Source organism: Chaetura pelagica, unplaced genomic scaffold (genome assembly GCF_000747805.2).
Source record: "Chaetura pelagica isolate M959 unplaced genomic scaffold, ChaPel_1.0 scaffold74, whole genome shotgun sequence".
In the NCBI taxonomy this organism is placed as follows: domain Eukaryota; kingdom Metazoa; phylum Chordata; class Aves; order Apodiformes; family Apodidae; genus Chaetura; species Chaetura pelagica.
The window spans coordinates 1402350-1429808 of NW_009952982.1; the positions used below are offsets into that span (position 1 = coordinate 1402350).

At 45.6% G+C, this 27459-nt stretch overlaps 1 protein-coding gene across 1 annotated transcript; it reads left to right on the forward strand.

Moving 5' to 3' along the window:
• The first annotated feature begins 6068 nt into the window (after positions 1-6068).
• On the forward strand, positions 6069-25364 carry HRAS (Harvey rat sarcoma viral oncogene homolog). Its single transcript, XM_009996423.1, has 6 exons — positions 6069-6135; positions 15928-16081; positions 18661-18839; positions 20902-21061; positions 21752-21876; positions 25071-25364. The coding sequence occupies exons 2-5, from the start codon at positions 15971-15973 to the stop codon at positions 21869-21871; spliced, it is 570 nt and encodes a 189-aa protein (XP_009994725.1). The 5' UTR covers positions 6069-6135; positions 15928-15970; the 3' UTR covers positions 21872-21876; positions 25071-25364.
• Positions 25365-27459: the final 2095 nt, after the last annotated feature.

The following is a 27459-nucleotide window of genomic DNA, read 5'->3' on the forward strand; positions in this document are numbered from 1 at the left end:
AGGAGATTGACAGATCTCTGGGACATACGCAGCAGTGTAGCTTGACTGTTTGCTCTCTTTGTTTAACAGACGTGATAGGTCTTTGAAAGCTGTTGGGAGAAACCAGGATCCATCAGTCTCTTTCACAAAGGTTTTGTTACTATACGACCGTCCTAAGTAGTTTCCCTAATTCCCTAATAAGATATATGTGTAACTAAATCTATATCAAGCCTTAGGCATGGGGCATCATACAGTACAATGAAGTTGTGTATTGTGTCCAGGGCAGGCCTAACCATGTTACACCAAGAGCTTCCTGATGGCTTTACCTTTAGGATGGGAAGATGGCTCCCATTGCAGTGAATGCCCGTTCCCTCCTGTACTCCACCAAAGGCTGCATTGGTTTCTGATCCAGCTCTGCAAACACTGTCTAATGGTTTCAAACTGTGTATGAATTCAGTTGGTATTATTTCCCCTGTGAAGGCTAGAGCGATGGAGAGAAAATTAAAGCAACTTGTCTTAGCCTGAGTCAGCATCGCAGAGTTGCGTGTCTCTGCTGTGCCTAGTGAAATGCTCTACAGTGAAAAGAATGAAAAAGTCTGCCTTATCTGGCTTCATATTTTCCTGGTTGCACAACTTGCACATCCCATAGATGCAAATGTTTTCCTGGGATTGGCACTGGTTGCCTAAGAAGGGTGTTTGTTCAGGTTCTCATGCTTTGCAATTAATATAAGCTTCTCAACTCTGAAAGAAAGAAGGGGAAGTGGTGCTAGGTGTTTTGGGCTTTTTTCCCCACTCCCTGTTGTTCCTCACCAGCTGGCTACTTTGAAATGAGTGTGTTGTGTTTTGGTTTTTGTTGTTTTGTTTTTTTTTCCTTAAGAAGCAACATGTTGCTGCAAATTCAGCTTTGGAGGGGTTATGGGATCTCTGGCATTGTGGTTGCTGTGGGCAAGGCACAGACAGTATGTAGCACTGGGGGTACTCAGCCTGCAAGCTGATTCTGGTTGAAGTGGGTGCCAGTCCAGCTGAGTAGCATGGTTCTTCTCTGATGCATTTCCATGCTTGCTCAGTTGATGCTAGATCTGCCTGCTCCCTTGTATCATCTTTGAGATTGTGCAAGAGCAGCAAAATTTACACCATGAGATGCTGTCAAAGGAATCTGAACCTGGTGCATTGCGAATAAATACCATGTCTTTTCTCCACCTTGTTCAGCTAAGCAGTGTTATCTCAAGAGGGCTGCATGAAGTGTGCCGGTCACTGACATAGCTCACAGAGCAGTCGTCACCCTGTAAGACTCAGTCTGGGCCATTGGCTGTGTGTTTTACAGTGATCTTGGTCAATCACATCAGTGTTGTCTTCAGACCTTGCAGCTATATGGATGCCTTTTGGGAGAGGGGAGGAGGAAAGGCCAACTACATTAATTTTTGTATCTGATTGGGATTTTGACTGTTAGCTTAAGTCAGATTTCCTGTTTGACAGAGTATGTCCTAAGTTTGATCAAAAATATGTGGAAGTATGGGCAAGTGAAACCTGTGGAATGGTAACCACCATTTGGAATGGCTTCTTTAGGGTAGATCTCCACTTGGGTAAGAAATACTAACTTCAAACACACTTAGTCAATGCAGGTCTTATACTCTTCTCTGCCCTGTCTTATATGTGCAGGTGAAAGGCAAAAATTGTTTTATGAGGTGGTATTTGTGATTAATAGAGGTTTAAGTCCAGATACTAGACCCTAACAAACCTCTGATGGAGGGAGTTAATTTAGAATGAAGCAACCTTTACCCTACGTTTTTAAGCATAGATGATGAGAGTAAGTTGACAAGCTCTAGCTTTCAGAGCTCAGTGCTTTGCTTGGTGTTGGAGTATGAATTTTCCTCTTGTTTTAGTACACTCTACACAAAACACTGCAGTGTCTCTTTTTGCTTAAGTACTGTTTCAGGTTTAAGTTGGCTTGTTTGACATGCAAGCTGGTGGTTTTTCATGGGCTCTTTCTGTTTTTAAAAAAGCTTTTTACAAATGTTTTATTATTTTTTAAAAATTTAATTTCATTTTTTTCAGATGAAGTTCTTGTGTGAGAGCAATGAGAGCTATGTAGGAACTGTACCTACTACACCATGCCATGGACTTGAAGGTTCATTATAGGGATATACGTTGTCCTCAGGGAGTTTGAGAGGGAAATCAAGCAGCAGTTTACTTCCAGTTAGGTATGAATGACATCCAAGAATGAGAAACTACTGTATATGCCTCAGGCGTTCTGAGAAACAGCGCTGGTGAGCTCCACTGCTGTCAGATGAAGCGGAGAGGCTTTATTAGCACATCACTCCTTTCTGAAGTCTCACTGGCTTGTCTCTCCATCAGACTCTTATGAAAGTACATGGTCACATTTAAGATCTCGTAGTACTGGTAAGACTGTAAAAATTCAGACTTCAAGCTTAATCTTAGAACTTAATCTTCTAAGGAAGGAGAATTTTGTCCTACCAAGGATTTAAAGAGAAATGGACCTGTAAAGTAGGGTCCATTTGAACAGCAACTTACAGTTCACAGAATCATAGAATTAGCAAGGTTGGAAAAGACCTTTAAGATCATTAAGTCCAGCCTATAGTATAGTTGTACAATTCATATTTATAGTAGCAGACTAAAAAAGACATGAAAAGGGATGATCCAATAGTCTAAACAAGCACCTAAACTGTTGTATTTTGATGCAAATCCCATCTCTACATCCCACCAGCTCTGCCTGAAGCCCCGTTAGTGGTATTACACATAGCCCAAGAGAGGGTTGTGTGAGGTTTTTTGTGCCCTGAGGTCCAGTTTTCAAACCCCTTTCCAGAAAGTTTGGCTCAAGTGTCACAACTTCAGTTAGTGTGTCTTTCCTGGTGTTTGTAACGGCAGATGCTGAACAGTGGTAACGAAGAGAAGAAAAGGTCACTGGTTTGCTAGTGATGGCAAAGGGTGATAACATGAAATGCTCCCAGCAGTCAGTGATTTGCAGAGTGATGTAGGTCAAATAATACTTTCCCAGTCCCCTCAATCTAATTGCCTGTAGAAAACTTAATAAATTCTACATATAATAATAAATTGTATTATGATATGATGGGGGATTAAAGGCAGATGCTTGGATTTTTCCCAGTGGGATGAAGGGAGGTTAAGGTTTTGTTCTGTTGTATTTATTTTTTATATTTTAAAGCAAAGCCAAAGAACCATGAGTCATCTTGATCTTTGCTGCAGCAGTTCCTCTGCTGTGGTCTCCAGGCATAGTCTAACAGATGCCTGCAAGTGCACAGGGATGGGTGAACTCAGAGACTGATACAACATGCTCGGGCTTATTTTTGTCACCTCCCTTGCAGAAGCTCCTTAAGGAGGCTCTGTGTTTCCTTAGGAGTCAGTGGTAGGGGAAAGGAGGGAATGCTTTGTGTCTCTTAGCAGAGGGTGTTGGGAAGATACTCAGTTGCTGATCTTGGAAGAAGGTTCTTTGTGCCAGTTCCCACTAGTGTCATGTGCAATTCCTCATGGCGGATGTCTCCAGGAAGGAGGAAACAACTCCATCACCTTTCTTCTGCTTTATGATTGCTGTCTTTTATAGCTGCTCTCTAGGCACTCTGTGCCTTCCTGGCTGAATGAGGGAGTATTTTTAGCCCTTTCTTTCCCAGGAAATGCTAGTCTACCTTGCTACTGTCTCAAAATGCTGAGGGAGATAAATGCTCCAAGTGGGCTATGGTTGAAAATTAAAATGGACCAGACAAGGTCCTCAGCTGGTATTGATTGTCTTGGTTTTAGTGGCTACACTGAAGGGACACTACTTCTTACCCATTCCTTAAAGTGATACTTTGAGGTCAGATCTCAGTTTTGGGACTCGCGCTTTTTATTCTGACTCTGTAGCTTGGGCTATCCTCTCCCTTCTTTTGTGAAACTTAAAAACTTTGTACCTTATACATTCTACACACACAGTGACTTAGGGCTGTCAGGATAAGTCAACTTTGAAGTTCTAAGTTTGCCTTTTATGGTTATGTCTTTTTCAGGCCAAATACAGAACTGTTTGCATGAGCCTTATAAAGTTAAAGAGTAAGTCCAATGAAAAATGCTGTGTTTCTTTTTAAAATACCTGTGTATGTTATGTTTTCCCAACATTGCAGAGTTCTGCTTCGGCAGCAGGGTCAGAAAGTCTGAAAGGCTAGTGGGAGGTGGCTGGACTGCCAGAAAAGAAAATGGGAAGCTGTATATACAAACCTGGTAAAAAGAAGTGATGTTTATAGCTTGGGAACCTTACTGCTGCAAGGTGTTAGAGAAGTCAGTGGCTTCAGAAGGTCTGGTATGTCATCGTTGCTATGAGCTCCCATGGAAGCTCTGGAAAGAAACCCCCGCCTGCTGCTGGCTGTTCAGGTCTACCAGCAGATTCAGGAGGCTGCGATGGAGATGATGGAGTGGGCATTAATTCTCCTGTCCCTCACATAATCACCAACAGCCTTTGATGCACTCTTGTGCTAAAAGCCTGAACATGGGAAAGCAGAAATCTCCCAACTTTACCTTAAGCTTCCTGTTTGACCACTAGCAAGTCACTTAATTGCTGTGGGTATCTTGTTGCAGGGTAGAGTTACTATTTCCTAGATCTGCTGTGCTGTGTGTTCCTGGAGGGTGGGATCTATGAACCTATGTTGGAGGCTATTCAGAATTGAAGGACCATGTCTTCTGCATCCATGTGATAACACTTGCAAGACAGCCAGGATGAGTCCCTGTACAGTGTCCCTTTGTCAATCCCGAGCCAAAAGAGGGAGATTCCTCTCTTTTCAGTATGGAGAGTTGCAGTCTGTACCTCATCTTCTTCTCTGCAGCAGGTCTGTTCTGTGACAGTGATACATTTAAATTATCCACCCACAGCAAGATTGCCTGTTTTTTTAAAAAAATCAGACTGCTGCAGAGGGAGGGAAATGATCATCACATTAACAAGCCTGTGTGGCTGAGATTTACCACAAGCAGCAAAGTGAGGCTTGGGTAATCCAGAGACCAAACGTATAATATGCTGATCCAAGCTTAAATCTCCTGCCTTTACCTTTGGACCTCTTTGTTTCTGTCAGTGTTGCATGATGGTTGCTCAGTATTGCACACATAATGCATTACTTGGCTCTGCCTGGCTTCAGACCTGGTTGTGAGTAATTAATTTGCCTTGGCTGTTGAAGATCTGGGTTTGGAGGTCTTTTCCAGACCAGTCGTGCTCAATGGCCCCATCCCTCTAGGTCGCAGCTGACTGATGCTGCAGCTGTCAGATTCATAAATCAGCAGCTTGCCCCTGAATATCCACTGGATAATGACTGGATAATGCATATTCATGATTGCAACAGCATGGTGTCATGCTGCCAATACCATGTCCCAGTGGGAAGGAGAGCAGGGTTGGGGCCCCAGCAGCTGGTGCCATCTCACTTCCTTTTATTTCCTCTTCCTGGTGCCCTCATGTTGGCTTCTTAATACGCCCCATCACTTGCTTTTCTAATGCATTTTCCCCAGATTTGCTAAATTGAGTCCTGCAAGTTTACTTTTTGCTGTGGTGCTTTCTTCCCCTTTGTCCCTACTCTGCTAATAAATAAGGTTGGGTACCTGCAAAGACGCTGCAAGGGCTCAATAAATGCAGAAAAATGATTGTTATATTTGATCATGTAAATTAAATGGCTTACTAGTAAAGGAGACACTCTGGAAGTGTCTGATTTTGGCTATTTGGCATCACTCAAGCTCTTCCTTTAAGCTCCGAGCTTCCTATTGGAGTCCCGTTGGGAATGGAAGGGCAATATCAGTCTTGTATCTTCTTCCCAAGATGGACTGTCTCTTACCCACAACTAGCCTGTGGAACTGACACTGTTGCACCTGCACTGCTCTACCCTCTGTCTTGAAAAAAAGGTGCTGTACCAACTTTTGCTGAAAAATACATTAGTTGCCTGTGATATACCATGTGAGAGGGTGCAGAGGGCTTGACTCTGCTTTTCCTTTTTATGTACAAAATCTTAGGTGCTGCAAAGGGTACTCCAAGATACACCTGAGTCCCAGCCAGAGCTGGTTGTCCCTGCAGAGAGAGTTTCATCTCACTCCTCCTCTGTTTCTTCTCTTAGGGGGACTTAAACAATCCTTAGATGGGAGGACCTTATTTGTCTGCAAGGCTGGTTAGCCATCCAGAGGGTAAGTGCGTATGGGCAGGAGCAGGCAGGGCTCCTGCAGTCCCAGGATACTCCTTTGTGTGCTTTTCTGCTGCTGGCCAAAAGCATCTATCTATTTTCACCCAATCCCACTGCCTTACTTTCTGGACCTTTCTGCTGTGAGAATTGTAGTGTGGTAGGATGTGTGCTGCATGCACTGTTTCATTCCTGGAGACTGGACTTCATCAATACTCTTGTAATATTATTTTCCTCCAAAACCTGAGCTTTTAAAAGTCTCTTATCCATTCCATGTTAAAAGAAAAAATTAAAAACACTAAAAGCACTATTAAGACAATCACTGATGTTTCCCCGCTGCAAACACGCAGTTTCCATATCCATTTATAAAATATGCATATGTAAAAATACATATGTGTTAGGATTTAAAACAAGCAGGAAGCTGAACAGCCAGGCATATTTCCATTACAAATTCTTCTCAGTGAAAATGGCTTGGATATGTTTCCTGAAACCAGCTTCCTAATTTGTCCCCATAAGCAGTTGTTCAGGAGGAACAGGGAAGAAGGATGGGGAGGGAGAAGAAAATGGAAATCTCATAGGGGGAATGGATCTCTTGACTATGGGATGTAGTTTTCTGGCATGATGGGCATGGTGGTCAGGTTGGGACTAGCCCTTTTCTTAAGTGATGTACAAGGCCGCCTTACATTGGTGGCTTCCCCTTTGAAGCTGGGCTTTGAGTGGGAAAAATGGCAGTGCTGCTCAGCCTGCCTCTGTGCTCCCTACCTGCATCTGCTGTAGCTTATCTGTGCCTCGGAGCATCTGTCTCTTTGCTGTCCACTTGCACCCAATTGTGATTTTATTAGGGTAACCGGAGAGCAGGGTGCCTCTTTCAGCACTCTGGGCTTTCTTGCTTGATGCACTATGCCTCCTCAACCATCTCTGCCCAGAGAAGCTGGGCTGAGGGGAGCTGCCAACTCTGACAGCCCGACACAAAGACCCAGTAGGAGACCTAACAGCTTTCACATCCAAAACCTCTACTGGGAGCTTTTTGTCTCATATGAAAACCCCAGATAGGAATTCAAATTGCCTGAATTTTTTTTTTCTATCTTTGCCACGCACTGATAACTTTGGGCCAGTCCTCTGGCTTGTTTGCTTCCCCTTGCCTGTCTGTACAACTGGGAGGATGATATTGCTGTTCTTGCATGGGCACCGCCCCCAGTTCTAGCACTGGGCACTCCATCTGTTGCAGTTCAGTGATGAGATCTGAAGTTGTCCCTTCCTGTGCTGTTTTAGCAGAGAGCCAGGTGGCTGTGACCTGCCTTAGCGTGATGGCAGGACCAGTGGATCCTAGGAGAGGCTGTACCTTTCCCTGGCAGCTTCCTTGCAGCTGCTCCTTTCATCACCAAGAGGACCAGTCAGAAGATACCAGGTACTTTAGGAAACCAGCCTGGAGACAGCATCTCTTGTAAATCCACCCCTATACTGGGCAGCATTTGCCACAAAGCCTTATATTCTTGCTCCCTGTTAATAGCTCTGATTACAGAGATACAGTGGCACTACGTACTCATCTGGTCCAAGATTCTACTTCACTGCACCTTATATCTTGTAGGAAAATCAGTACAATTTGGTACTGAGTCTAGCAATTCAAGAGATTGCTCAGAGGCTGGCTTTGTGGTTGCCTACCACACATTTCAGCAGTTACAGTTATTGTCATACATAGTGCAGATCTTGCTTTAAACTTTCCTGGGTACCTGTCCATCTCTTCATATGCTCAAGGTACATCATGCTGCTTTTCACCTATCCCATTTATAGATGGGATTTTAATGCAAAGAAAGTTTAAAAGCTGGCTCTTTTCTTGAGCTCCATCTTGGCCTCTCCATCGCACAGAGTATGTTCTGCATTGTGGGAGACCTAGGAGAAGTCTCTTTTCCACGGTAATATGGAGAGCTGCCAGTCCAGGTGGGGAAGTGTCTGCCTCTGAAGCACCTGCTTCATCTTGGGAGGCTGGAGAGAAGATAAAAGCGGAGGAGTTCTGGCAGTTAGGAGTCTTCTGCATCTCAGCAGTGAGATCTTGTCCTTCCCTGCACTGCTTTCCCATGTGTTGGCAGAGTCAGCACTAGGTCCTAAATACTGACTGAAAGTTAAGCTCGCCTATCTGGAGAACAGCAGTGGGTTTATTGTCCCAGATTCTCATCTCCTCTTATAGTACTATGGGCACACTGAGGTTTTAAAAGGTGCAAAGTACCCCTCAGCACTGGTGAGGCTGCACCTCAAGCACTGTGTGCAGTTCTGGGCCCCTCACTACAGGAAGGACATTGAGGGGCTGGAGTGTGTCCAGAGAAGAGCCACCAAACTGGTGAAGGGTCTAGAGAACAAGTCATAAGAGGAGTGGCTGAGGGAACTAGGGATGTTTAGTTTGAAGAAGAGGAAGCTGAGGGGAGACCTCATTGTCCTCTGCAACTATCTGAAAGGAGATTGTGGGGAGGTGGTTGTTGGCCTTTTCTCCCAAGTGAATGACAGAGGAAATGGCCTGAAGTTGTGGCAGCGGAGGTTTAGATTGGATATTAGAAGAGTTTATTTACTGAAAGAGTGGTCAGGCACTGGAACAGCCTGCCCAGGGAGATGGTTGAGTCACCATCCTTGGATGTATTCAGCTTTTTCAAGAGTGAGTGTTCCACTTCAGCACTAGTCAATGTAACCCTTATAAGGGTATATCTTCCTTCTTTTTTTTTCCCCTTTTCTTTATGGTTGACATCTGGGGAGGACTCTGTCCATCCATCACCATTGATCCCCAGGCTCATGCATTCCTGACCCTCACAACTCTCCCCTCAGCTCCTGTCTGCTCTGCCTCTCTCTCTGGCAGCTCCAGGACATTTCAGATCTGCTCCCAGCTCAGGAGATGCCAGGGGAGTTGCTGGGTGTGGGGGAGGCAATAGGGTTCTGCACATTCCTGCACATACTTGTATGTATTTGTACACATTTTATTTTATTGTTAGCATTTAACTAAAGCTGTCTAGTTTAGTTTTCGATCTGGAAAGTCTCTCTCCTTCATTATCTCTCTCCTTCCCTAGCTGGGTGGGAAGGGGAGGGGATTGAGAGCGTTGTTGTCACTGGTCTAATTGCCCATCCTGAGCCAAACCATGACAGCTCAGTTTTCATGTAATTGTCCCTCTTGTCCTAGCCTGCTTTGTGGTCTGTTCATGCCTTTATGCATCCACCTTTACCAGGATTTCAGATAGAACTCCAGTCTTCTCTTCCCTTTTGCAGGCTACCACTCTTGCTGGTTACTACTCTTGCTCATCTAGAGTTTCAAACAGTACTTAAGTGTTTGATCATAAATCACAGGTGTAATTTAAAAGCTGCCTTTGATTTCTTCAAATTCCTGGCCCTTCTAGAGGCAGACAACTGGTGTTTTCAGCTAGTAACTTGGGTGCTAGCACAGGTGGTCTCTGCCTTCTGCTTGTGATTTTTTGAAGGGTCTGTGTTCAGCAGTTGGGTAGGGCATATCATTTGCCTGTTTCCTTCAGACCTTAGCATAAACTAGTAGTAAGTAACCTGTAGAGCAGCATGCTTTCTCTTTGTGGAAGTTAATTGGATGATTGATTCTTCTGCAAATGCTATGGTGGGACAGGCTCCTTGCTTTCAGGGAGAAAGGTAGGGTGGTAATGGTAGGAGGTGATTTGCAAGCATATCCCAGCACCTGCCAGACTTTCCTAATGGTCTGTTACTCCCTATGCCATGTTCAGGATGTTGTAGACATGGATGAGAAGTCCTGTTTTATAAGCTGAGTTAAGGGACCTGCTAGTCATTTGTTAGAGTATAGTATTTTTGGTGGCCTCTATGGGCTAGGAGGACAATTCCTTCATGCAGAGGTAAACCTCTTGGGTAACTGGTTTGTTCTTTGGGTTTATTGTGTTACTGACTTTTGTAAGTTGTTTGCTGGTTTGGGTGGTTCAGGTGTAGCTGCCTACTACTTGTTTTTCTTTAGAGTAAGCTGACAACAAATAACTTTATTAAGAATATTTATTACTTAAGAGGGAAAACAGGAATAGTGTAGCTGGACCAGCTTACTGCTGGTTATTGCACAGCTTTGTCTGTTACTGGACTATCAGATGGCTGAAGCAGGAACCAGGGAACAGAAAACAGGCAGCTATCTTGTTTTCCTTTGTCCTTCCATCTCTTCTGGAGAAGAAGGTGAGCAGGGACTTCACAAACCCTTTGTGGTTGTGTCATTTCTGGCAGAGGCGTTTTCTTTCCAGAGGTGCTTCAACTGGAAACTGCAAGGGCTGCATCTGGTGCAAGGACACATCCATGCCTGTTCAAGACCTCGTGGAAAGCCATGTCTTTCATCTTGCTGCTGGGACATGTTTATGGTTGCTGTGGAGAGCTATTCCCTCTCTTCCAGACTCACCTGTGCCTTGAACCTCCCTGCAGTTTTCTGCTATTCTGCCTACCAGGTTTTTCCTTGAATGTGTGCCTGTGTTTTGAGGCTCTTATGTGATGTCATTCCTTACCCCTTTATAATGGTTTTCCTCTGGAGCAAAAGTTTTTTGCTCAGTCTCTTGGGACAGGCTGCTGCTTCCTTCAGATCTTACAGAGCTTGCAGAGGATGGAAGGAGCCATTCTGTTTCTCTCTGGCTTATTTTAACCCCTAATAGAAGACACTTATTTCCAAAGTGTTTCTCCAAAGCAGGGCAACTTTTGCAACTTTGATTCCCTCTTTAGCATCCCTCACTCTTTTTTCATCTGAGGGCTGCATTGTCTGAGTTTGCAGATAAGCAGCCAGTAAGCCAACAAGAATGGTGAGTGAGATGTGCAGCCCATTTTTTAATTTAAAAAGCAGCAAGTACCTGAAAACTAAGCATTGGAGAGGCTGTGGTTCATAACAGAGCATCAGCTTGCCAGCCTTGTTTGCCTAATTTCTTTCAGGCTGGGCAGGCCATAGAGAATATCAGCATTTTGACCCTTGATTGAAAACAAATGGTGGTATACCCCACTGCTGGAGAAGTTCCTTCAGTCCCTTCAGAGCTTGTATGTTGTGTCGTTGGTGACAGTTTTGTGCATGAGCAACTGGAGGAGCCCAGACAGTCACTGGGGTGAGCCAGCAAGTTTTGCCTAGTCAGTTTTCTAAAATCACTGATAAGGATTACTGGATTGCAGGCATGGTGTACTGAGGTGAATGTTGTTCTAGAGGACTGCAGTCAATTTTTGCCTGCAGGGCATCTCTGCCAAAGGAAAATTAAATCAAACACTGCAGTGTTTGTGGTCTGAGGGCTCCTCAATGCCTGTGAGCAGGGGGTTTTTGGAGGACAGGATGCCCAATCTGAGATGTGTCTGAAGAGTTATGCAGAGGTGACAATGAAATCTGATGCCTTTAAATACAAATACTCCCAATGGAGAGGTAGAGGGTAAATGTTCAATAATGAACAATAATGAACTAGTTGTAAAACCTATGTTGTGGCTGGCTTCAGTGTAGTAAAGCTGTGCAAGAAACTGTTTCTTGTTTAGTTGGCTTGGTGCCCATCCTGGGGGAGAAACAATGTGATGGGAGGAAAGGGAAGACACAGAAAGCTCCTTCAGTGATCCTGTTGGAAGGGTGTCAGAGCCTCCTTCATGGTGAATGCATTGAAAACCCACTGCAAATCCTCTTCACGTGGCACCTGAGCTTTTCTTGAAACTGTGGTGGGGTGATAGGATGTACTGCAAGACAAAGGTAGGATGCTGGTGCTCACTTGGGCTGGGCGTTTGCTCTCCTGGCTTCCTGCACTAGGCTTGTTTGGAGCTGTGTTGCTCTCGCTACCAGGCTGGAAGCAGCTGCTGCTGCTGCCAGGCGGAAGTACTCAGTGAGGCTTTCCTAGAGAGCTTTGAACAGGAGCCAGGAGCTCTTTCACTACAGGAGAAAATCCATGAGGTCAGGAAATGCAGCAGTGGCAGCTCTGGCTCCGTGTGGGGGCTGTTGGCTTGGCACATGGATCCCAGCCTTCCTCTTTTTAGACAGTACTCCTGAGCAGCTGTTCTCGTCATCTCACTCAGCTGTTTGTTCAACATCCCTGCATGGCTTTTAGGGACTGCAACAGTTAAGTATGGTAGAGGTGATAAACTTGGACAAGCCAAGAAAACACCAAACAGTGACCACGATCAGGCTTTCAGATCTTGATGAGCTTGCAGAGGATGGAGGAATTACTGTTCCTCCTCAGTGTGGGACTGGGCTGTACTTTCATGTTTCCTTCTTATGTAATAATCAGTTCTGTCTGCTCTGTGTTAGCTGCTGAAAAATAGAAACTCTTGTTTATCCTCCTCTGGAAATCTTCTCATTTGGAGAAGGTTTCACAACAACCAACAGGCTGTAAACCTCTGATGTGTCCCCAGACTGAGCATGAAAATTTGAGGTGTCTTTTCCTACCTCTATGGCAAGAACTTCACACTCTTTTTTCCTACCTTTGTATTTTAGGAGAGCTGGAAATAGTGTCTTCAGGATGGCTGTTCCTTGAACCAGTGCATGCAGTGGTGGTGATGGTCATGTGGCATTGAGGAACACCCACCCCTATGTTAAAACCTGTGCTTGCATTGTTGAACAGCCTTGCTCTTCCTGTATTCAGGAGCAAAGAGCATAATGGGGAGCTATGAGATGGTGTTGGTAAGGTCAATTTAAGGGTAAGACCAGCTGCCTGACTTTGTAACACAGCTCAACCATTTGTAAATCCCTGCTTTCCCTGCTAACTTTGGCCAGTCTCTCTCCTGACGCATTTGCATGTGCTCTGATGAGTGGTTGGGTCACACACTCCCTGTGAAGAGAGATCCCTGTGAAGGATTGTGTATCCTTCAGGAAAGGAAGCAAACTTGTCAGATCATTGATTTTAGCATACATTATTTCGGGCAGCTCTCAGGCCCAGAGCTCTCCAGCATTCCCCACGCTCTCGCTGTACATTAGGACATGTTTTGCATTAATGGTGTGAAACAGCCAGCTGGGCTGAACTTGCCATACTCTGTAAGCTGCAGAATTTCTCCTGCAATTGCCAGGATGAGGATGGCATGTAGAGCAGTCAAGAGTTAGCACCAGCACTTCCTAGGTGTGGTGTGAGTGACCAAACACCAATGTTGCAGAGTACTTACATGTAAATTGTCCATGTGTTGGCTGTTAGTGATGGGGAGCAATAGCTTTCTACCTCCTCATTTCTCCTGCCTTTTGAGTGGGTGTGGAGCAGGGAGATATGAGTCTGTGTTTGTCTAGAGGAGCCAGAGCTCAATGCTCTGGGCTGGGGTGGTGATGTGCAGGGCTGGCTGGTGTGTGGTTGCCCCTCTGCTGTGCAGCAGAACTCAGCAGCTCGCAGTGTGGACCAGGAGTGTTGGGTGGCTGTGCATCTTCTGAAGGGATAGTCCAAGCAATGCCTTCCACTGGGGTGGTCTCCAAGGACTCCAAGGACCCTCTCCTCAAGGACTCATGTATTCTCTTCCCCAGATTGAGTCTAGACATTTCTCACTGCCTTAGCAAGTCCCATAGACCTGGGCTGTTCCCCTTGAGCATCATCGTAGCAGCTGCTAGATCACTGGCACCAGATAAAGAACAAGAGCCATCATAGCTGCTGCAGGCCTTTCTTTGCAGCTGCCATGAGTTTTGCTAGGGGTTGCAGAGCTCCCTGCTCTATATGAAAGATGGGAGTTGGTTGCAGAGTTTCTTCAGACCCTTGTAATTCCTCTGTGTTCAGCTGTGAAGCTGTTGTCCTGCAGGAGTGATACCCTCTTGGCCAGCAGTGTTGGTGAAGATGGTCAATCAGCGCTTGCTCCTCAGTCCCTGTTTGAGCCTGTCACTGTCCCTCATGGCAATCAATCATCTCTTTCCATCTGAGAGAGATAAGAAGTCCTGGGTGGGAATCTCACTTTTCCCTGAGACCTACTGTATTTAAGTTCATATATGTGAGCATGTGCATTAATGGAGGACAGTAAGCTGCACACTGTCAATTAGTGTGATCACTTAGATGGTATACTGTAGCCTTGCTTCCAACCTGATTGTCTTCCTTGACCATCAGAAGAGAGGAACATCAGACTTTTCTTGGAAGGAGTGGCACTTTGGTGTATGAACCTAGGATATTGCATTATTTGCACCTCATTTTCCCCACCATCACAAGTTTTCCATTGTGTTTAATGACCTTTAGCTTCTCCAGCAGTGAAGAATGGCACAGCAACTAGAGGTCTTGCATAGCATCATGTTTGTGCTCTGGTTGCTCTTTTATACCACCTCCATTGCATTCTGGATGCTGAGAAGGAGCTTTGTTTGCCTTTCTGCTACTGAGACAGCAGCTCAGAAGAGGTTTTTGTCAAGAGGTGGTTGTGTCTGACTGTGCCCAGCTGAAGTGGGTGATTGAATAGTCCTGAGCGGTTTAAGGTCACAGTCTGTTGGGGATTGCAGGCATAAAGGGATATGGCAAGCACACAGTGCTGCAGAAGCATGGGTCTGACTGTAATCATTCCAAATTAGCACCTTTCATGATAGCACCTTTCATCTTGTGGAAGCAGTCCCTTTCACAGTCTCCTTCCCTCTTGAGATGGCCAGCACAGTGCTAGCATCATTAGATGGAGGATGGGCATAGGGTGTGGATATGCCACTATCTCAAACCTGCCCTGTGGTTTGAGGCTTAATGCAGCCTTAAGGGTGAAGACATGGAGCTAACAGCATATCTGGGGAGAGTTCTTCCTGAGTCCTGTGGGCATTGACATTTAAACCTCACTGGCCAAGGCTTTCAAGTCTATTTAATGATTTTTGGATGGCCAGCTTAAAATGAGGCAAATTGAGACAGTGCTGAGCACTTATGGAAAATGAGGCCTCTTAAATAGGCTATTTTAGGGTTAACTTTTGATTTATACAACCTGTACCTGTATTTTCTTATCAGTAACACCCTTACCTTTTGAGGTTTGCTTGGGGAATGTGTAAAGTTTGCATCCTGATGATCAGGCTGAAGGATTACAGTGTATGACAGGATAAACACAGTTTTGGTTTCAGTCTAATGGATTATTTTGCCCATTTTAAAGTAATCTTCATTACTATCAGAGAGAGTTAAATTAAATAGCTCTGCATACTGCAGTTCCATGCTGTATATTTAGATGAAGTTTCATGGTTTTAGGTGAGGCTATGTATTTCTTGTATCCTGGAGCACAGTATGGGTTGACAGACTGAAATAAGTATAATTTTATCTGCATAGATTCTCAGGGTAGTCAGTGTGCTGGACGAGAAGAAGGTAAGAAAGCCCTTGACCCTTGGGGAACATGGGCCATCCCACCATCTCCCTCCCCAATTCCAAGCCAGGCTCACCAGGGTGGTGTGTGTGCAGTCTTGAGATGAGACACCACAGTGGTCCTGAACCAGAATAATCTGTGATGGCAATTTCATGGTTGATTTGCATCCCTGATGGGGGCTTCTTGTTTTCACCCAAAGAATTGAGGAATGGCTCTTTGTCATTGAGAATAGCAGTGAAGTGGGTTTACCTTGTCCCATCCTCAATCCCTACTAAAGTCAAGCAACTTAAAAGACAGGCAAAACCTTAAGGACTGTGTCCTTTCACGTCTGTCTTGCAGAACTAGGTATCTCTGTATTACAATGTGCTGGATCCCAGACCTTGGTGTGTCTATCTCACAGCATTTGGGTGTTCCTGGGACGTTCAGGAGACACAGGGAATGCTCAACATCTGAGGAATGAGGCAGTGTTTTGCAGCTTTCTTCCTTTATCAGCAGAAAAGGGGGGCTGACCACTTGGCCCTGCTGCAGAGCAGACAGTAATGGGGAGGGATCCCCTTTCCTAACACAGCGGCCATGTTTCTCCTTGCAGGTAGTGGTGCTCCTGGAAGTCCTGAGCTTTGGTCAGCTGGAAGATGACTGAATATAAGCTGGTGGTGGTGGGAGCTGGTGGTGTTGGGAAGAGTGCTTTGACAATACAGCTCATACAGAATCATTTCGTTGATGAGTATGACCCCACAATAGAGGTAAGCAGTTCTGGGCATGAAGTCTGTCTGCATGATTTCCTCTTGCTATTCTTGGAGATTGCTCTCATGTCTGAATTTGAGCAGGGATGTTCCTCTGCTTCACAGAGCTATTCTGAGTCACTACATGTGTGTAACCAACTTGTGCCTTCCACAGAAGGACAGCAGTGTCTGATGAAGAGAGATGGTGAGGGAGGCAGCAGAAGCAGGCAGAGGTGGGCAGAGGCTGAGAGAGAGCAAAAAAAGTCCTCCTTTTTGATGAGATGACAGTGTAGGGATGGGTTAAAGGTTTGGGATGGATGAGCCATTTTGCCCCAGTGCTTCCATTTATCATCCTGTGAAATCAGAGTAAATATATTGACTTTTCATGCAGGATATTTGGAGATTTACTGATGAAATGGATTTCATCAGAGCTATTATGTATATCCTGCAGTTTGAGCAAGATGTTGTGGTTCCCAGAGTGCTGCCTCTACTGCATCATGAGGAGCTAAAGCTTGATATCTGGGTCTGAGTCAGCATGGATGGCAGCACTGGCCTGTTTAGCTGAGCATCTTGCCTGGAGAAGCAGGCAGGAACTCTGTGCTCCTCCAGACTGTGCAGAGGCAGGATCTAGTCTTCAACATCCATGACACTGTATTTTTTATTTTTCTTACTTTCTAAAAAACTTCATTTTCCAAGTGCTTTCACTGTTGCTTACAAGATGCTAATTACCCCCTGTATGACTTACGCCTTCTTTTGGGAGAAGTGTGGACTGCAGGTGCTGCCCTACACAAGGATTTAGTCCACCTTGAGAAGGCAGATTACAGCTCTGTCGTGCCTGCTGGACAATAAATAACCTCTCTGTCTGCAGTCCGAATGGATTCTCTACCAGATGTGTATAAATGCAGCTGTGGTTTCAGCAGTTATTATTATAGTAATGGCTAAAAGGCCCCAGCTGAGATCAGAAATCTGTTCTAGTTGGTGTTGTATGTGTAGTCCCCTCAAGAGCTTACAACTTAAATAAACAAGCAAGGCAAGGCTTGGTAGAAAAGCAGAAATACTACAGTTGGGAAGGAGATAAAGGATGTAAAGGCATGTGCTATTAGGTCATTTGGCCAAGGACACCTAGAAAATGCATGGCAGAGACTGGAATTTGATTTAAGGGCTCCCGAGTCCCATTGTTGCATGTTGCTTATGGATGTGGTTGCCTTCTTCCTCAGTTCCTCTCCCCTCTCATACTTGCTACCAGTAGCATCATATGCTTTTCCTAGAAACCCATTTCAGGGTTTTTTTTGGCAAAAAAGCTGCTGATGGAGAGCATCCTCGCTGGGGAGACATCTGCATGGATGTGTCCCCTCTTGGACCTTAGGGTGGGTGAAGGCAGCTCTGACCTAATGATATGTTGAGTTTCGGTATCCAAATTCTTTTGTCTCCAGCCTCCTGCACATGCCTGCAGAGAATTTTCTCAATGTAAACAGGTAGCAGGAAACGTAAACCTTGCATGGCATTTCCCAGCATGCCCTCCTTGCCCTGCCTGCTTTTGCCATACCCCAGAAGATGCCTGCACTCCTCTTCTGTTCCCCCCAGCCCCTCTGTTCTTCCTCAAGCAGCCACAAGCCACTTGTCATCCCTCTTGCCCCTGGTGCTTTTCTACTTGCAGCTACCCACCAGCCCTGAAGCTTTTGCAGCTCCCTTGGTTGTGCCCCACATCCCCCCTATCCTGGCCATCTTCTCACACATTCCAGGGTGACTCCTTTTAATTATTCTTCATATTGGTGAAATTTAGGATGCACAGGGAGTTACCTGCCAGTCCTCCAAATGTGACCAACAAAACACCCTACTCTGACTAAGCTGCTTTGGATCATGCCCAGGAGCTGACTCTGGCTGTTCAGCCAGCTAACAAACAACACAGCAATGCTGAAATGAGCAGGATAAAAGGGGAAAAAAAGAGCACATGTGCACAGAGCAAAGACTTTACCTGTTGCTTAAATGAATTGAATGCAAGCTGTGCTGCAAAGAGGGGTGTGAGTGGGTTGGGGTGTATTGAGATGCTTCCCAGGGCTGGAGGGGTGGGAGTTAATTTTAAACTGCAGCTGTAGCCTCTATGGCTGCAAAGTGCTGTCATGTTCATATTGCTGGCACACCTTTTTCATACCTTTTCATACCTTTTTCATACCTTTGGTTTTGTTTCATATCTTTGGTTTTGTTTTCCTTCTCTTGCTGAGAGTTGAGGATGGTGCACCATACCCAGGGGATGGGTAGCAGAGATGAATGAGGCTATGCAGTTTGATAGAGACAAAGCTGCCCCTAGTTTGCCAGAGGCAGGGCTGGGAATAGGGGGAGCAAGCCAGGGGATACCTTCCCTGTGACTCTACCAGATGAAGGGGAAACCTGCTCAGCTGCTTCATTTATTTATTTATTTAATTTTTTTATTTTTTTTTTTTCCCTTTCCATCCTGTTTTTGAAACAGATTGAGTTGGCTGTTTAATGGGGCATAAACCTGGGCAGAGTGTGACCAGGCATGCAGTTGCTACATGCCTTCATTTGGCCAGACCTGAGCCCTCCATTAATGTGTCCTCCTCCCTTTCTTTCCTGACCTGCAGGATTCTTACAGAAAGCAAGTTGTCATTGACGGCGAGACCTGCTTGTTAGACATCTTAGATACTGCAGGGCAAGAGGAGTACAGTGCCATGAGAGATCAGTACATGAGAACGGGGGAGGGATTCCTCTGCGTCTTTGCCATCAACAACACAAAGTCCTTTGAAGATATTCACCAGTACAGGTTGGTATCTGGGGAAGGGCCTCTTCCATCTTGGCCTGTGCAAAGGGGAGGTCTTGCTGCTGCACTCTGCTGCCCTCCCCTCTAATTTAGATGGGGACCTGTGGTGGAAGCATTGGCTGTCAGCAAAGACTATTATCTCAAGTGGCAATTCCCTGGGGAAGAGATGGAGCAGATGGTTAATGTCAGTGACTCCAATAAAACCTATCAAAAGGGATTTCTTGTGGCCTTTGGGGCTGGATAATGTGATGTTTAAGTGTTTATGGTGACTAAAGAGAGAGCAGATCTCTGTGACCCCCTCCTGCCCCTCCCTAATTAATGGAATTGCTTTGTTAGTGCAGGTGATCTCAGCAACTTCTGCTGGGCCCAGGATCTGAGAAGGGAGGCTGAGAAGGGCAGGAAGGGCTGCTTCCCCTGCTCTCAGCCATTGTGGCAAGGCTGTTGTGTGTTGGCCACACACAGGTGGGGAAAGGTAGTCCTGGCCCTTTGGAGCTTGTTTTCAACCAGGGCAAAGATGGAGCAGGAGGTTAATGTTCAATGCTAGGTTGGATGGGGCTTTGAGCAACCTGGTCTAGTGGCAGTTGTCCCTTCCCATTCCCCCTGGGATTGGAAGTATTCTGTGATTCTCTGTACCCCAGTCTCATCATAAACCCAGGTCCCAGATAATCCTGTAGCTCCAAGCACAGGCACAGCCTTCCCTTGCTCTGCAGTTAGAGGCACTACTGTGAGCTGTTGAGATGTCTCAGTCTTCACCTAGTAGGCATGTTCAGTGATAAGTATACTGTTTGACTAATTTGGCTAATTTTAGCTGAACCAGAGGACAAAGGATGGGAATTTTCCTAAAGCATCTGAAGAATTCAGCAGCATTCATCTTTATGCCAGGACTGGTGCCTGTGAATCACTCGTAGGATAGCTTGATTTCAAGCTCCGGTTTTAATCGTTATTTAAATCACCGGCTTTCATCTTGTTTTGCCTGGGCTCTTTGTGTTTGTACTTTAAAAAAATACTCCCCAGAGAAGCACTGTCTCTCCTGTCTCTCTCCTTGGAAGCATTATGAAGTATCTCTTTTCAGCTAAGTGTAGCCTGTGCACTAAATATAGTACTTTAATTTGCTGATCAGGATGCTACATGGAACATTTAAGTGGCTTTATGGTGTATCATAGACATAGTCAGACCTCATTTCTATGTTCTACTACATAAAAAAAAATATATTTTTTTTTGTGTGCAATACATGTCCAACTGCTTTTGGATGGAAATCTGAATTCAATTAGAATGCAGAAATCAGCATTTTAAATAAAGCTTTTATTAGTCAAATAAACCAATTAAATATTTTGGATGCACGAGCAAGGGAAAAAAAGCTGGTTGGCATCTGAAGTTAAATGTTTAAGAAAAGGAAGTATCAGGAGGGAATTGAATAGATTATTTGTGATCATGATGCCCTTTAAGATTTTTAGAAGTGGTAGATGTCATTCTTGCCCACCTAGATTTAAATCCAAGGTTGGAATGAAGAAGTGAGTATTACAGCTTTTTCACTTCCCAGTTGGTTCCTCAACTTTGAGTGACTTGAACTAAATTGAAAGAAAGCAAATACTACCTGTGCATCTGCAGAAGAGGTTATAGCTGCCAAAAGCTGTTTTTTCTGCTCAGTAAATTCTTGTATGCAGGTGATTTATTGTTGGTTTTTTTTATTCCCTTTCAAGGGAATTACTTGATCTAAAGTGTTGGAAATAACACATGTAACTGCTTGAGTGTTCATTTTTATTTAGTTTAAACTGTATTAAGCTCATGTCTTATAGTTGGTCATAATTTCAGGTTGTGTTTTGTAAACTTATGCACTTAAAAAGCAGAAAGATGTTTAGGTCTCATTTCAATAAGTGACCTAGCTTTTGACTGTTTATTCAGTTATTTGCTGTGGTCATTTACATTCTCTTGAAAGCCCAACACAAGGTTCTTGTCAGGAATGAAACCTAGCTGTTAATTCTTGAAAAATAATTTGGTGGAGAGTGTTTTGGAGCTGCCCCTGATGCCTTTTCTTCCTTAACTTTGGCATCTCGTACTCTTGCAGGGAGCAGATCAAAAGGGTGAAAGACTCAGACGATGTTCCTATGGTACTGGTGGGAAATAAATGTGACCTGCCAGCCCGAACAGTGGAGACCCGGCAAGCGCAGGACCTGGCCCGGAGTTACGGGATCCCCTACATAGAAACATCTGCCAAAACCAGACAGGTAGGACGAGGGTTTAATCAAAATTTTCTTATTTTTCTCTTTTCTCTGGTGCTGTCCTGGAGAGGCAGAAGTAGGCAAACACCACTGTGCAGACAGGTGCAAGTGCTGGACGTAGTTGCTTCCTCAAGGCTACATGCTCCATCAGGACATTCCCTTCCTTGTTTGGGCTTCCTCCAATCTGGAGAAGTGCATAATTCATGCTCTGGCAGAAGAGATGGGAAGATGACTTCTCAGGGCTTTCTCCAAGGCTCTGGAGCAAGTCCCATAGTCATTGCTGGTCAGCTAAGGTCAGGGATTTGGCTAAACTTATCCTTAGTCTATTTTGGCAGACCTACAGGCAGAATATAACAGTGCTGGAATGACCATGTTGGGCTCCCAGAGCACAAGGGTGAAATGGAGCAGTTGATACCTTCAGTGATCTAGTGGCTTTTCTCTTATGTGGTAGACCTCATTCAGGCTGCTGTAAGCTCAAGGAGTTCCTTGCCCTTGTGGCTCCTTGCCTCTTGCCGTCTGGGGGTTACACTGACATCCCTGTTAGTCTTCCCAACTCCATTTTGTTTCTTTAACTCTGCAATCTGCACTGCTGGAAGACAGCACTAGGAACTACCTGGCTGAGGAGCAGAGCCCTTCCCCCTCTAAACTGTCCCCCCTCTAAACTGGCAGCTGCATCAAGCGATGCTTTTCTTTCAGGGCGTTGAAGATGCCTTCTACACCTTGGTGCGGGAGATCCGTCAGCACAAGCTGCGCAAGCTGAATCCTCCAGATGAGAGTGGCCCAGGCTGCATGAACTGTAAATGTGTGATATCATGACTATGGTGAGTTTTGGAAGCAGGAGATGGTGTGTAGAGGGGTTATAAAGCAGGAGAGGGGGATACAGCAGGGGTGTATTGGAAGCAAGGCAGGAGGTGACTGCAGATGCACTCATCTGCAAAAAAATGCAGCAGAAACTATTTCAGCAATGAGTATTTTTAAATGAAACACATTTTTAACTGAAACAGTATTTTTCTGACAAAACATAAGTAAGTGGAACATAAGGAAGCATGTAGGAGGGAAGAGTTGTATGTTTTCCCCCCTGATTTTGTGGAAGAAAATTTGACATAAATAATAATTTTTTAAAAAGTCTTATGCTGTGCTTTCCCCAGGAAAGCTTCTTCCTATGCTGCCCCCCTGGAAGAGGAGTTAAGCTGGTGTTGAAGGTGTGCAGCTTGCTTGCACATTCACCAGACTGGCTCTAGAAGAAGGTCAGATTAAGAGCTGGTTGAGTGTATTGCCTCCTAATGCATTCACTGTGAATTGCCTCATCCTAAAGCTTCAGAGCAGACATGTCTCACTGTGAAAGCCCTGTGTTCCTTAGAAGAGTTTTCCCTATCAGATATATCCCCTGGGATATTGGAAACTGATGTAGCATTGAAAATTAGCCATAAGGGGTTTCTTAAAATATGTGTGCTGGAGCCAAAAAGAGTGTTTTTCAGATTTCACATTTTCACTTGACTATTACTCTTTTTGTATCTCTTTTTTTTGATGGTGAGTTTATTTAAATCACTTTTATGTTCCTGGATAGCAGTGAAGGAGAGATCCTAAGGGTGTCTCTGCATGAGCTGGGTGGCCTTAAGCCAAATGTCTAGGAACAGCTGGCTGTTTAACCAGCTCCTTCTGTTCCTTCCATGGCAGAAGTGGAGAGAGGCAACTGGGGATGAGTGGACTGGGGAGATATACATCTAAGGATATCTGGGACTGGGTTGTAGGAGAAAAGCCAATACAAACATTGTCCTTAATGTCTTTTGGGGAGTCTCCCAAGCACCTGGGCTGGCCCTTCACCCCTTTACACTACTGCTGGAGTCCTAAAGAGAAGTGCATCATGTCCAGAGATGGTACTGAGAGGCTCTTGCTGAAGATGGAGATGAGAAGCTGGTTTTCCTCCATTGCTTTTTAAGCCAAGGGCAGAGAGTCAGCAGAGCTCTTCCCTCCCCACCTGTCCCCCCAAAAAAAGAAAAAAAAAAAAAAAAAAAGAAATGCTGGCAGTATTTGCTTCTAAGGAAAAAAAATCCAGTTCCACTCCTCTGCTCCCATTTAAGGTGCATGAGGTCTTCTGGGAACTGAGCTGAATGCTGTACCCAGCACACCTACAACTGCTAACAGAGTTTTTCCATGGTTGAGTCCTCCAGATGTTCAGTAGCATTTCCTCCAGATGGGGATGTAAGCTCATGGCTAACTTCCTGCTCTGGCTTACAGCTGACAGGATGAGTTTGGTGGATGCTGCTGCTCCCTACATGGAAAACAAGGAGCCCAGCATCTGTCACAGCCCAGTGGTCAGCACTGGCATGTGCAGTGTCTTCAGAAACAGGGGTGAAAAGGGGAGGAAAGGAGTGTCTTAAAAATAATAAAATGGAATTGTAGAATGTCTTGTGTTGGAAGGGACCTCTAAAAATCATCCAGTCCAACCTCCTTACAATAAGCAGGGACATCTCCAACTAGGACAGATTGCTCAGAGTCCCATCAAGCCTGACCTTGAATGTGTCCAGGGATGGGGCCTACACCTCTCTAGGCAACCTGTTCCAGTGATTCACCACCTTCATATTTAATAACTTTTTCCTAATGTCCAGCCTAAATCTACCCTTTTCTAGCTTAAAACCATTGCCCCTTGTCCTGTCATTACATGCCCTAGTGGACCCCAGCCTTCTTATGGGCCCTTTCAGGTATTGGAAGGTTGTTATAAAGTACCCCTTCTCTTCTTAAGGCTGAACAACCCCAACTCCCTCAGCCTGTCTTCATAAGAGAGATGCTCCAGCTTCTCCAGGTCCCTCTAGATGGCATCCTGTCCCTCTGGTGTGTTGACCACACAACCCAGCTTGGTGTGATCAGCACACTTGGTGAGGGTGCTCTCAATGCCACTGTCAGTATCATTAATGAAGATATTAAACAGCACTGGTCCCAGGACAGACCCCTGATGGACACCAGTTGTCACTTTTTTCCATCTGGACATCAAGCCATTGACTACTCTCTCTGGATGTGACCATCCAGCCAATTCCTTGTCCACCAAACAGTCCACCCATCGAATCCATGCCTTCAACTTAGGAGGATGTTGTGGAAGACCATGTCAAAGGCCTTGCAGAAGTCCAGATAGGTGACATCCACTGCTTTTCCCTTGTCCATTGATGCTGTCACTTCATTGTAGAAGGCCACTAGGTTGGTCAGGCTGGATTTGCCTCTAGTGAAGCCGTGCTGGCTGTCCTGAATCACCTCCCTGTCCTCCATGTGCCTTAGCATGTCTTCTAGGAGGATCTGTTCCATGATCTTCCCAGGCACAAAGGTGAGGCTGATAGGTCAGTAGTTCCAAGGGTCCTCCTTTCTACCCTTTTTAAAAATGGGTGTAACATGTCCTTTCTTCCAGTCACCAGGTTCTTCACCTGATTGTCATGACTTTTCAAATATCAAGGAGAGTGGCTTGGTAACTACATCTGCCAATTCCAAATACTCCCCTCTGTTACAAGTGTGCCCCATGGGCTGCGCACGTCTTTTTCTACTCAAGCAGAAACTAAACCAGACAAGCCATCTTATTCTATCTGCGGTGTCAAAGAGCAGAGAGAGAGGAACATCAGGGCACAAAAGGAGAAGCAAGGCAAGGACACACTGGGTTTTGGCAAGAAGGATTGGGTGTGTGACCAGGAGATTTGGCTGCATTTGTCCTGGACTTTGTGTTTCCCATCATCCCTGGAGGAGGGAGAAAGATCTCACCAGAGTGCCCCATTCAACAGAGGTTTGGCAGACATAGGTCTGGTCAAATCTCTGACACTTGCCATCGCTCCGCAAACCATTTGCTTTTTCCCTTCAGCAGAAGTTTGGATGCTTTTCTGACCCAGGTTTGGACCCCCCAAGACTTGTAGCCCTTTGCTTTCCCTCTGTGGACAGTAGCAATGTCATCCAAAATTGTGGGGGGTGGGTAGTGGAAACCATCCCAGCTGGTTCTTATGGCAGATGGGTGCTAATGAGTGTCCTATTCTGGTTTCAGCTGACTGGACTGTGTCTGGAGAGGTTCCTACTGTGCAGAGCGCAAGGAAAGAGGTGAAGCGAAGGAAGAAACAAACGGATTCAGGGGAGGAGTACAGGGGGAGAGGAAGAGGAAATGGGAAGCATGAGCCCCTCCAAGGACTATCTCTCACTTCACCCAAGCCTGCGGCAAACAACTTTTTTTTTCTATTTTTTTCTTTCCCCATACCCTCCTCCTTTGGCCTCATCCCACCCTGGCAACTGTACAAAGCCACAGATTGAATCACAGTAAATTATTACTTATGGTGTCGACAAACTGTCTTGATGGCTGTGTCCTCCTTCCAGAGGGTGCTGCTGCTGGTGCTCTGGGAGGATTGCTGATGGGATGGCAGGGAGGGAAGGGTGCTGAGATTTGCTCTCCATGGCCTGAGGTCATGCTGTAGACCATGAAAAGTGATCAGTGTGGGCTGTCTTTCAAAGAAAGAGGTGCCTTTTTCTCCAGCAAGTTGTTGTCATGTCCCTGTCTCCCCCAGGCCACCTCTGTCCCCAAGTTTTGGTGGGGTGGAAGAGTGCAACCAGTTCAAGCCTGTCCTCAGCACTTTCCTGGGTGCTATGCCTTCAACCTAGTCCTTGTGGGATTTCTTTATGGCCTCACATGTGATAGCTGAAAAGCTAGAAGCATCTGATAGCTGGGTTCAGTTCAGATGGTGCCAGTTTGTTGCTTCCTTAATTTATTTTTTTTCCAGGCAGCTTTCTGGCACAGTACATCCCAAATGTGCTCCAGAGATAGAATTAGGCCTTTATGCTCCCCTCCAGCACCTAGCCACTGCTAATACCTGCATAGCACATATACATTGTGCTCCTCCAGTTTGTCAGCAGTGTATAGTGGTACGAAGAACCTTGTCTGCCCTGTGCACAGCTTAATGACATAGCAGAAAGGCTCTCCTGCACTGCAGACAAGTGTCTGACTGCTCAGCAGTGGCTGCTCAACATCTAAGACTAAAGGATTCAGACTTCCAGTCCTTTGGTTCAGAGTGGGTAAGAGTGTTTTAAACAAGGGCTAATCTGTTGGAAAACCTATCTTTGCTCAGCCCTGCTTCTTTGGTATTTATGCCTAGGGTCTGACCTCTTTGTCCCACGTGCTTTACACTTGCAGAGATAAGACAAGGCATTACACTTGCTGCAGCGGGTGGCACAGTGCTTACTGCTCTTCCCTCTCCCAGGCTATTGCACAGGCTAATTTAGCTGGCATCCAGAATTAAGAGCATCAAAGGGAGAAGGTGATCCAGCCAACTGCAGCAGGGCACTGTTCTGCATGGGCTAGCCCAGGCCTGAAGAGGCACAGAGTCTGGCAGCCCAGGCTGGTAGGCATTGGGAGTGGTGAGGGCAGCATGTGAGTCACATGCCTCACGTAGCAGAACTGGTGCAGTTACCTCAGGTGCCCCTGGCACAAAGTCACAGCCCACTCAGGGTTCCTAGCATCCATGCGGGCAGCTTCCCATCCCACTCTTCATCCTCTGTCATGCCAGACAGTACCAAAATTAAACTCTAGTCCTTTCAGGAGTTGCTGCCTTTGCTTTTGGCCTGGGCAAGAGAGAACTTGTGCTAATGACTTGCTTTTTGTATCTCCATGCTCCAAACTGCTGTGGGGCACAGCCCCAGCCTGGCTGCAGCTGCCAGGCACGCAGTTCTTACATAAGGGCTGGTCCTGGCTCAACTGGGAGAAGTTACCCGAAGGAAGAGCTGCCCTGCCTTTAGCTGAGTGTGCTGTATGCAGTAGCACCTGTCCCCATGCTGGATGAGTGCTGAAGATGCTGAGTCAGATGTTACACGGAGGGGACACCAAAGGCTTCCAGAAAACTTCCCAGCCTAAGTTGTTTCAAGTGTGAAGCTTGGAATTATGAGTTTTGTTTTTTAATTGGCTACCTGCACACAACTGCAGGCAAAGAAGGGAGGGCTACTTCATCCTTGTAGAAGACTACTAAAAGCCTTAACAGTTAGTGGGTGGGTTGACATGGGGACTCTTCCTTGGTGGTGTTACTGCACTATGAACCTCATGGTCTTTTTCTGCAATAGAGCTTATCCCATCCTTCAACAGACTCTCGGTAAAGAATGGGGTAGCTCTATCTGGAAACCTTCAGATGAGAAATAATGCTGTGTTTTGGACTCTAATATATAGCATTTGGGGCTCTCTCAAGGACTGGATGATTCTAACCACTGAGAGTGTCCTCTCATTTCTGATGGGGGACCAGAAGCCACAGTCAAGCACCAGGAGCCATGGTCCAGCAAACTGAGGAGCTCTGGGGAGAAATAGGGGCAAGGTGTCTTCACAGAGCAGGCACCAGCTGCAGTTGCAAGAGGCTGGCATCTTGGCAGGGGTGTCCTAGAGAGGCACCGGCCAGAATACAAAG